A 13762-nucleotide genomic window follows, 5' to 3' on the forward strand; every position below is an offset into this window, starting at 1 on the left:
CTGTATAAATTGCCCTCTCATAAAGGCTTTACGAGCATCCCATACTGTCCTTATATCTGTGCTTTTACTAAGATTATTCTCAAAAAAATTCTTTCAATTTCTTTTCACAGTCCTCCATTATTGATTACTTTTGTAGCAAAATCTCCTTTAGTATCCATCTGATCTATAAGTTCTAGCTCTCCTCTTATATGTTAAAGTTACTGGGTTATGAACTGAAAAAGTTTTTGGCAATATCTCCAATTTGTTAACATGTGACAAGATTTTTAGAAATCCAAAACAAACCTATTCTTGAGAAAGATCTATGTCTTTCAGAGAAATAGGTATATTTTTAGAGTCACCATTTTTATGTCACCATACATCTATAAGCTGGTATTTCTTTGAGCAAAATTACTTCTGAATTATTGATCCTTAGTATTGAAATGCTGTTGTAGGACCTGGTTAACTTTGCTCTAAATCTCAAGCAAATTTCTTCCTGACAAGGTACACATGTGTTTCTTGGTACTTTTCTTAACTTTGCATATCTTGCAATAATTCTGTACTTCTGCATCCATTTCTTCTTCATCCCATTCCAAAAATGTTGTTAAGGATTCAACAATCCTGGCCCTGATATCTTTACCAGGTTCCTCTGGAACTGCTCTAAATCTCAAGCAAAATTGTTTTCTCTTAATTCCAGTAGTGACACATTATCTAGGTCTTTTTCCATCTTTTGGTTTATTCTTTCTGTCTTGCTTTCCAAAATTTCTATTTTTTCTTTATCTTGTTTAACCTCTCTACTCATTTGTATTACAGATTCTTCAAATTTTTTATTCATTTTTTTCTTCCATATTTGCAAATCTTTCCTCCATTCTCCCTTCAAATGTAGCCAGATCTCTCTTTAACAGATTCAGTCAGTGATGCTGCCACTGATACTGTAACATTCTTCCCCAATTCTTCAAACACCCACTGTAAAATCTCTGGCATTATCCCTCTTTCTGTTATATTAACGATCCTCTTCTCTCTTCTGTGGTTTTCGCTGCTTTCCTAGTAGTAGCCATTTCTCTTTTTTAGTTTATAATCCAGAAAGGGGAAGTAAAAAATAAAGGAGAGGCATTTTTTTTCTTTCTCTATATCCTTGACTCTTTAGTCCCATTTGGCATTCCGTAGTTCTGTAGTCACATGATCTTTCACAACTTTCCCTTATCTCTTTGTTTAACAAGACCAACCAATTATACCTCTTAGCAAATTTAAACAGTCCTTATTTGTCATGAGTGCCGTTGAGCTAAAGTCATCAGCGCAATGGCACTCATGACAATGACAAGGAAATAAGTGAAGGGGCACAAGTTAAGTAGCCATCAACCCACAACGACTAACGGCTAACAAACAATAGCTAAACGAATCACGGAGCCACCCAAGCCATCAGCGACAATACAACGGGGATCGCCCAGCTGAAAGCAATCAGCAGAAGAATGGAAACCTGAGGATGGGCGATCCTGGAAACCCTCAACCAATGGCAGGGCAACGCATGGGACAAAGGGGGGTGACGTGACTGTGAGCGAGGGGGCGCTGACCGGCGCGGGGTATTTAAACCCCGCACCGGCGCGCTCCTGTCACTCTCAGCTTTTTTCTACCAACGTTGTACCTAACCTGAAATAAACCAGAACCTGCTTTGCAAACCAGCGTCTGAATGTTATTCAGAGGTAGGCAGCGCATGACATTATTCCCATGGAGGTATGTATTATTTATTAATTAATTCAAAAGTACTTTAAAATAATAATTCCAAATTTGGCTGTTTCCTTAATCCATTTTAAACTTTTGTAGTTCAAACTCTTGGCAAGCTTTTTGCTTTTAATTGTTTTTAAATCCTTATTATTTCTTTACTTTTTACTTTAATCTTTTCTTGGGTTGAAGGAACACTCACCAGGTGGTTTAATTGCTCTGCTGTCCTAACAGGCAGGAACCACGCTGAGATGAGGAATAAGTCTCTAGTGTTTTATTACTGCTACATTAGATAGAAAATCCTAACAAACTGAAGAAGCGTGAGAAAACCCATACAGATAAACCCCAAAAGTCAAGGCAGGTCTGTTCTGTGTCTCTTTGAATGACTGCTCAACTCCTCACTACTATGCATGTGTTTTCCCCCCCTCCTGCTCACCATCTGTGCTCATGACACTGCTGCTTGGAAGATCTCTGTAATTTTTAAAGTTTTTGTAATCCAAATGTGCACTAGAAAGTGGAGTTTTGGGCAAACCTAGTGTCCTTAAAAGAGGCTCCACATGAGGCTGCGAGCTTGATAATTTTCTTCCACAGCTCCTGGCTCTCGTAACTCGCAAGTTGCCTGCAGGTTCCCTCTGGATCCTGCAGGTTTCTTCACAAGGCGCTGCCTTCTGCAGCACCAGTGGGTGATCTCCTGGCTTCTCCTTCTCCAGAGAAGCTCCACTGGCCTGGGTTCACTGCCTGGCCACAATCTCCACCTCAGCATCATCTCCGCTATTCAGAGATGTGTTTGTCTGCCATTTTCTCCACTTGAAAGTCCTCTATTTATGCCAGCATTTGAAAGAAACAGGAGACAATAATCAAAATGTATACTCATTACAAATAATCACTGCTGATATGCAGTGTATGTTTTAGCTCAAGTTACAGAAATTCACTGAGCTTCAAATAACTTTTTTTTGTGTAGCATTAAAGGAACAAAAAGGGGTAAAGTAGCTTTGCATCTCAGTTTTTTATGGTGCTACGGAATAGTGACAATACCACATAATGATGTCACTCTAAGAAGGAGAAATGATATATGATTACCAGAAGAAAATTCATGCTTTTATTGGCTGCTGTCAGAACATTATACCTGTCATGTTCCTTCAGCTAGCATGTAGGGGCTTCTGTTTTTTAGGAGCAGAGAAAAAGTACATATAATCAAACACAGAAAATGGGAGAAGAGGGAGTCTTTCCTGCAGGTACTTTTCACTGCTCAATTTTTTCTGAAAAGTTTTAACAAAATAATGTTTTTTTAAAAAAACTTACCAGTTGTACATATTAACAGTTTAACTACTAATTTGAATGCATTTGGATTTTTCTATTAACAGTAGCTAATAGTTATCAAATAGAGAATGACTTACTTCTGGTGATAACACTCTACCATTCTTTAATTTCTCATCCACACTGTTTCTTCTTTTCAACAGCTGATCCCTTTCTTTTTGCAAAGCCTGAACCTCTTCAAAAATCTTCCCTTGTTCATCAGTGGTGCTCCTCTGAAGCTGCTTATTTTTGTCACAAAGTTCTTGATCTAACATATTAAGACGGGTAGATAATTTCAAACTATCTTCATTGAGAGCCTATAGAGTCACAAAGGAAGATATAATTCCTTTCAGAACAATAATTTTGAAGAGTGATGTGGCACTTTAAAGACTATCCCATTTATTATGGCATAAACTTTCATATAATATATTCTACTGGACACTGTTTAAAAACTTAAGACGTCATCTTCTTTCCTCCAGTCCCCTGCTGCTGAACTATACTATGTACAATAAATATAAAGTAGGTTAGATGCAGATGGTGTTTGGCCAGATTTTGATTCCCTGAAATCATGACTAATGTGAGTCCCTTTAATTTTAGCAAGGACGCTTCCACTGCTATTGTTTGTTCCCCAAACATCCAGCAGCTGTTCAACCGTCCTTAAACTATTCTCACCATAGCCAACTTCAATATGCTGAGATAGCTGCATGGCTGATCAGCCCTTTCTCCACCTAACCAATGCAAAAATCAGCACCTAGTTGGCACTGCTGCAATGAAATGGTAGTTTGTTACTCTAATAGAATGCAAGAATAGAATGAAATGCATAATTCCTTATAAGGAACACAGGGAGAAGGCTAAGTGAATTTGGAGATGGGCCATTAACAGAGAGACAGCTGGCAGCTGGACAGAGGAAAAAGAGAACATAACTAGTATATTGAAACAAAAGGACAGATAACTGGTAGCCCTTGTGACAAACTATTCTATTCTAGAGTTTTGACGATACACCTTTTAAAGAAAAACAACATCTTATACTAACTGTTCATACAATGTTATAGTATATAGTAATATTTTAATTGTTCTTAATCAATTGATCCTCTGACTAAATAAGAGACAGAATATAATAACATGTAACTCCACTTACCTAAGATAATACACTATCAGGAGAAAAACAGGCAAGACAGGAATATAAGGTCAAACCTCAGTATAAGAAATCATATAAGTTTATGACTTTGGGGTGGTGGCAGTGGGTTTTTAAAATATATTCATTTATCCCTAAAAGAAACTTAGAAAAATTATACAACCTGACCAAATAAACTGTTTCGCCACAATTTCTTTATCTTCTTTGGTAATTTCAATTGAACTGGTCACTGTAAGGGTGAGCTACCATGTCATACCTGAGCTCTGCTCCATTTAAAAGGTGAGTGAAAGGGAAGCATGGCGTCTTAGCAGCTTAACCTTAAGGTATGGGAGAAGTGCAGAACTAAGAAGATGAGACAAGGTAAGAGTTCCTGTCAATGGAACATCAACTACCCTAAACTTCCAGCATTCACCCTGCAAAAATATTTTCATAGCAATTCCATTTGCATCGTAGCTTTGCGAGAAGTTTATTTGCTATTTTGCCCAACAGAGAGACCGTAAGCATGCAAACACAAAGCCAATCTAGGAATGGCACAGGGGGCCCTAAAAGTAAAATATATCATCTGGTCTGATAATAGAAAATACTGTAACAAAATACATTTTCTGCTTTAGTTTAACAGGTATTGGCTATTATGGATGAAAGAGCAGAAAAATTAATGAACAAAACATTCAGTAGTAGATGTATCCAATACTTCTCAGAAAAAAATCAGTTAATTTGAAGTTGCTATAAACATTTTTATACTGAAGACACAGAAAGCTGAGTATTCACACAGAGTGCTAATTTCTAATTTTCTAACTTCAATTCTTAGCATCCTGAGGTATTAAAAAAGTACCTGGCTGGATCTCAGTTTTTTAATTTCCAAATGGCTTTTCTCTTGCATCAGTGTTTCCTTCTTTAAAATAATTGCTTCTCTTCTTTTTAAATCTTCCTCCAGAACAGCTAACTCTTGACGCTGATGCAAAATCTTTTCTAGTTCTTCATCTAAGCATTTCTTTTTCTCTTCTAATTTCTACATCAAGAAAGGAAATGATACACAAAGTTAACTCCTCATTTATACTAAATTTAATACTAAACTTTAATAGTAAAATTATTTTAAAGAGAGTTTATTTTTCAACAGGTTAAAAGATCAAACTGGCATTTAGAGTACAATTGTATAATCATCTACCCAAAAGTAAGTCACACTCAACTCAGTGGGACTTGACTAATGCAGTGCTATACATTTAATTTAGTCATATCAAATGGAACACCTCATAAAACTCTTATTTGTCCATATACTAAAAAAAACAACCTTTTAAGTTATAAAATCAAATCTGACAAATACAAGATAAATCAGTGTATCTTGTTTATGCAGTTTAAGGATCCCTTCTTGGTGTTTTTACAAACAGAAATATGAATATGGATGTTTAAAATTTTATATATATTTCTAAAGATTACAAATGTACCTACGTATAATTCTAAACGCTGTGTCTTTTAAAATGATAAGTCCTGTAGAATTTCTGATATTTACTGAGGGAGGGGAGCGTCCTTATGCTGTTTTTTATTTTCCATGCTTTTATCAATCATTGTTTAAGAAAAATAAAAATAAATTGCTACGTAGAAGAACAAGATCCCTTCCTTCACTCCCCCCAGCCCCCCGGGACTTTGAGGCAGCTGAATCATCTGGACCATGCCTGTACTTCAAGTTCAAAAGGAAAAAGGTCTTCTGAATCTGGATGCATTGGGAGAAGATGCTGTGGCTCTTGTTCCTTTTTTGCCTGGCAAAAAGGTTTTGCCCACCAGTGAGTTCTGCACAGCAAATGATTGTGTCTGCTTATTTCAGCTGTCTTGGACTTGTTTTCCTTCCAAATGGGTTAGAGTTATTGAGTGATGGTTGACAGTTACCTCAGCAAATTTATGTACCCATGGCATAATCACAACAAGGATATTTCACCAATTACCTCCAAGCAGGCAAAAATTTTTGGATGTGAGATTTTAACACTAGTGGTGGGCAAAAAAGGAACAAGAGCCAATGTTGCTTTGGTATGCACTGAAGAGAGGGAAAGGAGAGTGGCATAGTGTCATGTTTCCCCTTTCAATGTTCTGTTAACATTGTAACGTTTCACATGTCAACCCGTTTTACGTGTATACTCGCCTGGCTCATGTTGGGGATTTTCCATTCCTGCACTCTCCTTTGTTTTGGATCTTTGGAATGTATGTTTGGGTTTGCAATCCTGTTCAAGGTTACTTTCCCAGGCGTGTGTAACGGTTCCTAGCACCTGGGAGGGGGTGTGGGCTAACGGGTGCTTGGGGCGGGACTGGCTTGAAGGCAAGGCTTTTAAGTTTGTATTTGGCGCGCTTTTGCTCATTCTCAGCTTTCTTTGTATTTGCATACTATTCCTTTAAATAAATCAGTTATCTTTAAGCCCGAGCTTGTGAGACTGAGTATTTGGGATTAGGCAACCATTACACATAGTTTGTAGAATGTGTGGGACTGGAGCCAGCCTAGAGAGGGAGACAGCAGGTGCAAGTAAGCAGAAGCTCTTTCAGAAGGTCAGCAGAACTAAAAGGCAGGAACAGCTGCAGAGCTCAGCAGCCACACCAGCTTCTGTGGCAGTGCCCATAACCAGCTAGCACTTTTGTCCCCCAGCCAGAAATGAAATGCCAAAATGCTAGTGGCAGCTCTGGCCAGTGACAAAGGACGCATGGCTGAAAAGCCTAGAACACACTAACTAGCAACCAAGAGAGCCAAATGGCTGAAGGATGGTTAGGACTTAGGCTAGGGAGAAAAGAACCTTGGTTTTTCTGCACTCCACAGCTGGGAGAGTGGCTAAAGTCAGGACTTGCTAAGCCCTGATATTACACAAGTCTGGACAATTCAAGTCTGCTTATAAAAGAAAAAAAGGGAAGAAGAGGAAAAGAAGCTTATAGAAATACACAGGAGGAATAGATGTGGGCATAATAAACCCAATAGACCTGTAACAATACTGTACCCATAGAGTAAGATACCAAATGAATTAAGAAATAGGTTAATACAAAGATTGTGTGGAGGTTGGGAAAGGAATGGGAAAGAGAGCAGGTATAAACAAGAGATAGCAGTTGAGTCAGCTACCACCCTACTTCATTTATACAGCTAATTAACTGAGCAGAGAGAAATATGGGAAGAATTTCAGACTCTGCCTTAATAAACTCACTATCAAGTATGATGGGAAATATCTTTTGCAGTGTCCAACATTCTTTTTATTATTATTATTATTATTTATTTAATATTTATTATTACATTTTATACTTTTATTGTCTATTTATATTTATATTTATGTTATTTATATTTGTATTGAATTTTATACTTTGCTTTTATTGTAAACTGCCCAGAGTCCCTCCTTTTGGGGGGAGATGGGCAGTGATAAAAATTTGATAAATAAATAAATAAACAAATTCTGTATGTAACCCAGACTAGTAATTAAGATACCTTACTTAAGTCTGTTTAGTTCTTCGCTTTGCTTTGGTAAACTGTTGAGCTATTCTATATTTTTAGTTAAAAAATAAAAAATAAAAATGTCCCTATAAGGTTAAAGAGATTCCAGGAAAACATAGCAGGGCAAGGGGCTAAAAATGGAAAACAAGATTATCTGCAATCCTGTGAATGAGGCAGGGTTGACTGCATGATAAATGATTTACACAATCCCTTCTGACTGATTAGAATAAGATCTTGTCTGCCTAATAAAAATATTCATTATCTTCTTTGATTTATCAGTGAAGCATCTTTTTTCAGAATATCACCTTCAGTTTAAAAGACTCCCAATCTCTTAAGAGTTTAGAAAATCTGTAAAGATACTTGTTTTGCCAAGCTTTTAAATGTTGTGAAATTATTTTATTACATCATTAATGTTAACCTGAGTTTTTATGTTTCCTTTGTTTTTTAAATGTTAGCTGCCTTAAATACTTCTTAGAGGAGAAAAGCAGGGTATCAGTCAAAGAAATTAAATAATAAATAAAGGGTTGCGGCCTTCAAGCCATTTAGTAGTTCCATGTTATGGATATAGTAGAGCAAGCCAATCAAAAGCATTCCAGCTCACTAGCATTACAAAACTTCAATTGCCTGCAGTTGTTGGGGAGTTTCAGATGAGTTTCCTTTCTTAAATGCAGCAATTTCTTCATCCTTTAGCTTTAGAATCTTCTCCTGCTGTTCTGTCTTTTGTTGAAGTTCCTGTAAGTAAAGAAAAAAACATTTTTATTATTACTAGAATGTTGAGCACTTTAGTTCTCTTTTTGAAACATTTTAGTGGCAAAAACTATTATAATCCTTAAACCAGAAGACCATGAGCCGTAGGCACAAACCCAGCTGGGTGACTTTGGACCAGTCCAATGGAAAACCACTTACAAAAAATATTGCCAAGAAAACTGCAGGGGCTTGTCCTTGTAGTTGCCAGGAGTCAAGTCTGACTCAAAGGCATGGGCACACACATGCACACACAGAGCAGTAATCTTTACAACAGCTCTCAATTGATACCCACTTATTACGATGCTGTTGAAAGGAAGTTGAAGGAAAATGCATGGTTTCTCAAGTAAAGTCAGAGTTGAAGTATAATTTGAACTAGGGACCTACCTTTTTTGGGACTGTTTACCCACAAAACTATACATTAACTACATGTTATATTCACTGAAGAAGTGTTTCAGAAGTTGTGCATTACAGTCAAGTGAAATGAAAAGAAATTATTGTTATTAAAGCATTACTAATTTACACTTGAACTAAAAACTTTTACCTTGATTTGCAGTTGGCCTTGCTGAATTCCTCCTTCCAGTATTTTCTTTTTTTCACTCTCCTCCCACAATTTTTTCTGTAATTGGGCTTGTTGCTTTTTCATGTGATTAACATTCTGTTCTAGTTCTGATACACGTTTCTCATTCTGGGTAGATAATGATGCCAGATTCTTAGTTTCCTGCTGTTTTTTCTGTATGACCTGAAGTCACATAGCACATTTTATTTCATCAATGACTGTTACCTTATGTGATATAATATTGTACTATTGTTTGGTTAGCATTATAATTGGACTATTTTACTAACTTCTTGCTTGTTTAACTATGATTCGTTGCATATGTGAATCACCTTGGGCATTTTCAACACAAGGGTGAGCTATTTATATCATTTATAAAGAGAAAGACACAGACAAAATATAAATAAAACAAAAATCATATCAATATCTTGGTACTATAGAATACTGATTACATCAATAATTAAGTTTTCAAAGATTATTTCAGGTGGAGAATATTACATTCTTTCACAAAAGAAATCTAAGCTTAGAAAATGCTCTATAAATATATAATATTTTTTAGCTTATATTTCTTAATATCTTGGTTACATACTATATACAGAATTATTTGGCTAAGAAATGATGCCTATGACAAATGAGCAAAAACCTACATTTCTGGAGAAAATACCAACATTTGGAAGAGAAAGATAGCCAGATACAATGGCTTGTAGCAACCCCATCCCCACAGAGCAGGTTTCTGATCCCCAGTTCAGGTTCTAAGCCATTTTGTTGCCATGGCTATTAAATCTATTCTACTATATCACACCAACCTAGCAACATTAATGAATTATGATAATATCAACATAAAGCTGATGTTGACAGAGTAGGTGAGATCCTTTGTACTTTTCACAGATTAAACACAAGTTTTTATAAATTTCCCAATTCCAAATACCTGCACTTTCAGCTTTGCTGCATCCATCTTTTTCCTGAATTCTTTTTGTAATCTGGCTTTTTCAGCAATGTCCCTTAGTTCTTTGTTCTCTAGCTCCTGAAGTTGCTTTTGTGTTTCTGCTAAATCAGTTTTGGCCTGCTCTGCCTCATGTTCCAGCTGTGTTATTTTCAGAGAATATTGCTTGCTTACAGATCGAGCATCATTACCTTAAAAATGGCCATTTAAAGAAAAAATGGAGATGTCATTTATGACTTTTGACATTGTAGCAGCTGTTGATAGCTGTACTTTATTGCTGTATTGTAACAGCTATTGATAGCTGTTGATAGCTGCATTGTAGATGCTGTTGATAGCTGTAGCAGCTATCATCATTTTTAAAATGTTTGACATATTTATTACAAAAAAAGAAAATCTTCAAAAATTGGTCCAGGTGATACTGAAGATTGCCCCTCATAAACATATTTTGTTCTCACAACAACTGTGAGGTAGATTAGGCAGAGAAATTAAAATAACTGGTTCAACTTCATTTAATATAACTTTTTAGCTTAAAATTCACAGACAACTGAAGATTTTACTCATTGCTCCAATCTTAACCAATGTCAATCACTGACTTTAGACTGCCTTTTAATTGTTTTCTTGCATTGTGCAGCAATAAAGATTATCTCATATAAAACTTGGTCCTCTTTCTACATATATTGATACACAAAATTCAAGTTACAAAATACAGTTACCTGTTTTCACCAATTCTTTAATAAGTTCTTCTTTCATTCTGATATTAAGTGTAAGTTCATTCATTTTTTGCTTAGCAGCAATAAGTTTTAGCTCTGAATTCTTTAACTTTTGTATATTTAGTATCTGACTTTTCTGGATAAATTCAATGTCTGCACCTTTAAAGAAAGTATACTGTTTTAAGAACATATAACACATTTTCAGAGAGGCCTAAAATTTTAGGTGTAAGCAGTTTTGGGACTAACAGAACAAAAATAGGCTACATGTATTATGAAATAAACCGTATTTCTGTACAAGAGAAATGATTTTTTAAAAGGTTGAAATCTATCTCAAGTATATATTGTTAAGTACAGAACTTTATGAACACTGGTGGTTATACAGTATATGAAAGCACAGAACACAACTGTATGTATTAAATATATGTATACGCATTTCATATATAGCATGATAAGCTATTTAAGCCTCCAGATGGAATTTGAGAACAGTTGTTTGAACATTGGCCAATGCAGATAAACTCAACTAGGCATGTTTTTAATACAATGTACAAAAATGGCATGGAGGTGTGTATAATACCAGTATGACATCTGAAATGTCTTAATTCTCATTTGCTGACATTCATAATGATTTTCCATATTTACTGATTACAACTTAAACTGCTACATATTTTAAATCTCTTTGTGTAATAAAATATATGTTAATGTGTTTTTTAATTTATACTGACAGTATAAATATGTATAAATTAAAGTAAATGCTTAAAACATTTTTAATTGAAAGGCAGACTATATCAAAATGTTAAGGAGCAAATATGTTCATTCTATGAAACTTAATGTAAGTTAGTATTATAGTACAAATGTCATCCTCATTGACTAATTATGCATTACTTTGAATACGAGTCCATATTTCCAGAATCCCAAATTGTTCTTTGGACCACATAAGACACAATAATAATGGTATATCAATTTACCTTCTTTATCTGTAACAGCTTCTGTTGATGAAATGTTTCTAATTTGTGAACTAGCATTCTGTTGTACCTCTTTTCCTTCAATTATACAGCTGGAAGGAGCCTGCTTCCGTGTCCATGTACGGTTTAAGGAACGTCTAAGTAAAAATTAAAGTGGGCTTTTAAAAAGAAATTTAAGACATATAAATACAGCTTGAGATCACAAATGCATTAATTGTAAGCATTTTTACAGCGAGGGAATATTTTATGAACAAAACAGCATTATAGGTATTGATATTAAATAAAAATAACAAACTATCTTCTTTTGACACAGTTGCAATCTTGTTTACTGAAGAATTCAAAGATGCAGTTTTACAAGGACTATCACATATTATAGAAATACAACTTTCTATTAGCTATTCTGATTTTATTGTTGTTTATTCGTTTAGTCGCTTCCGACTCTTCGTGACTTCATGGACCAGCCCACGCCAGAGCTTCCTGTCGGTCATCAACACCCCCAGCTCCCCCAGGGACGAATCCATCACCTCTAGAATATCATCTATCCATCTTGCCCTTGGTCAGCCCCTCTTCCTTTTGCCTTCCACTCTCCCTAGCATCAGCATCTTCTCCAGGGTGTCCTGTCTTCTCATTATGTGGCCAAAGTATTTCAGTTTTGCCTTTAATATCATTCCCTCAAGTGAGCAGTCTGGATTTATTTCCTGGAGTATGGACTGGTTTGATCTTCTTGCAGTCCAAGGCACTCTCAGAATTTTCCTCCAACACCACAGTTCAAAAGCATTGATCTTCCTTCTCTCAGCCTTCCTTATGGTCCAGCTCTTGCAGCCATATGTTACTACGGGGAACACCATTGCTTTAACTATGCGGACCTTTGTTGTCAGCGTGATGTCTCTGCTGTTAACTATTTTATCGAGATTTGTCATTGCTCTTCTCCCAAGGATTAAGCGTCTTCTGATTTCCTGACTGCAGTCAGCACCTGCAGTAATCTTCGCACCTAGAAATACAAAGTCTTTCACTGCTTCTACATTTTCTCCCTCTATTTGCCAGTTATCAATCAAGCTGGTTGCCATAATCTTGGTTTTTTTGAGGTTTAGTTGCAAGCCAGCTTTTGTACTTTCTTCTTTCACCTTCATGATAAGGCTCCTCAGTTCCTCTTCGCTTTCAGCCATCAAAGTGGTATCATCTGCATATCTGAGATTGTTAATGTTTCTTCCAGCGATTTTAACTCCAGCCTTGGATTCCTCAAGCCCAGCATGTCGCATGATGTGTTCTGCGTACAAGTTGAATAGGTAGGGTGAGAGTATACAACCCTGCCGTACTCCTTTCTCAATCTTAAACCAGTCCGTTGTTCCGTGGTCTGTTCTTACTGTTGCTACTTGGTCATTATACAGATTTCTCAGGAGGCATACAAGATGACTTGGTATCCCCATACCACTAAGAACTTGCCACAATTTGTTATGGTCCACACAGTCAAAGGCTTTAGAATAGTCAATAAAACAGAAATAGATGTTTTTCTGAAACTCCCTGGCTTTTTCCATTATCCAGTGGATATTGGCAATTTGGTCCCTAGTTCCTCTGCCTTTTCTAAACCCAGCTTGCACATCTGGCAATTCTCGCTCCATGAATTGCTGAAGTCTACCTTGCAGGATCTTGAGCATTACGTTACTGGGACGTGAAATGAGTGCCACTGTTTGATAGTTTGAACATTCTTTAGTGTTTCCCTTTTTTGGTATGGGGATGTAAGTTGATTTTTTCCAATCTGATGGCCATTCTTGTGTTTTCCAAATTTGCTGGCATATAGCATGCATTACCTTGACAGCATCATCTTGCAAGATTTTGAACAGTTCAGCTGGGATGCCGTCGTCTCCTGCTGCCTTGTTATTAGCAATACTTCTTAAGGCCCATTCAACCTCACTCTTCAGGATGTCTGGCTCTAGCTCACTGACCACACCGTCAAAGCTATCCCCGATATTGTTATCCTTCCTATACAGGTCTTCTGTATATTCTTGCCACCTTTTCTTGATCTCTTCTTCTTCTGATAGGTCCTTGCCATCTTTGTTTTTGATCATACCCATTTTTGCCTGGAATTTACCTCCGATGTTTCTAATTTTCTGGAAGAGGTCTCTTGTCCTTCCTATTCTGTTGTCTTCTTCCACTTCCACGCATTGCTTGTTTAAAAATAATTCCTTATCTCTTCTGGCTAACCTCTGGAATTTTGCATTTAATTGGGCATATCTCCCCCTATGTCATGTCCCCCGTTGCGATGTATACAT

The 13762-nt window shown here is 36.4% G+C and overlaps 1 protein-coding gene across 1 annotated transcript in view; it reads right to left on the reverse strand.

Annotated features, from left to right (window-relative positions):
• The window catches only part of KIF27 (kinesin family member 27), a 41531-nt gene that overhangs the window by 13431 nt on the left and 14338 nt on the right, over positions 1-13762 (reverse strand). Inside the window, exons 7-13 of the mRNA XM_063295203.1 lie at positions 11496-11629; positions 10534-10689; positions 9806-10011; positions 8866-9063; positions 8202-8309; positions 4959-5135; positions 3093-3308 (exon numbers count right to left, since the gene is read on the reverse strand). Coding sequence (XP_063151273.1) covers positions 3093-3308; positions 4959-5135; positions 8202-8309; positions 8866-9063; positions 9806-10011; positions 10534-10689; positions 11496-11629 — 1195 coding nt within the window. The remainder of the gene's footprint in view (positions 1-3092; positions 3309-4958; positions 5136-8201; positions 8310-8865; positions 9064-9805; positions 10012-10533; positions 10690-11495; positions 11630-13762) is intronic.

Source organism: Candoia aspera, chromosome 2 (assembly GCF_035149785.1).
Source record: "Candoia aspera isolate rCanAsp1 chromosome 2, rCanAsp1.hap2, whole genome shotgun sequence".
Lineage (NCBI taxonomy): Eukaryota > Metazoa > Chordata > Lepidosauria > Squamata > Boidae > Candoia > Candoia aspera.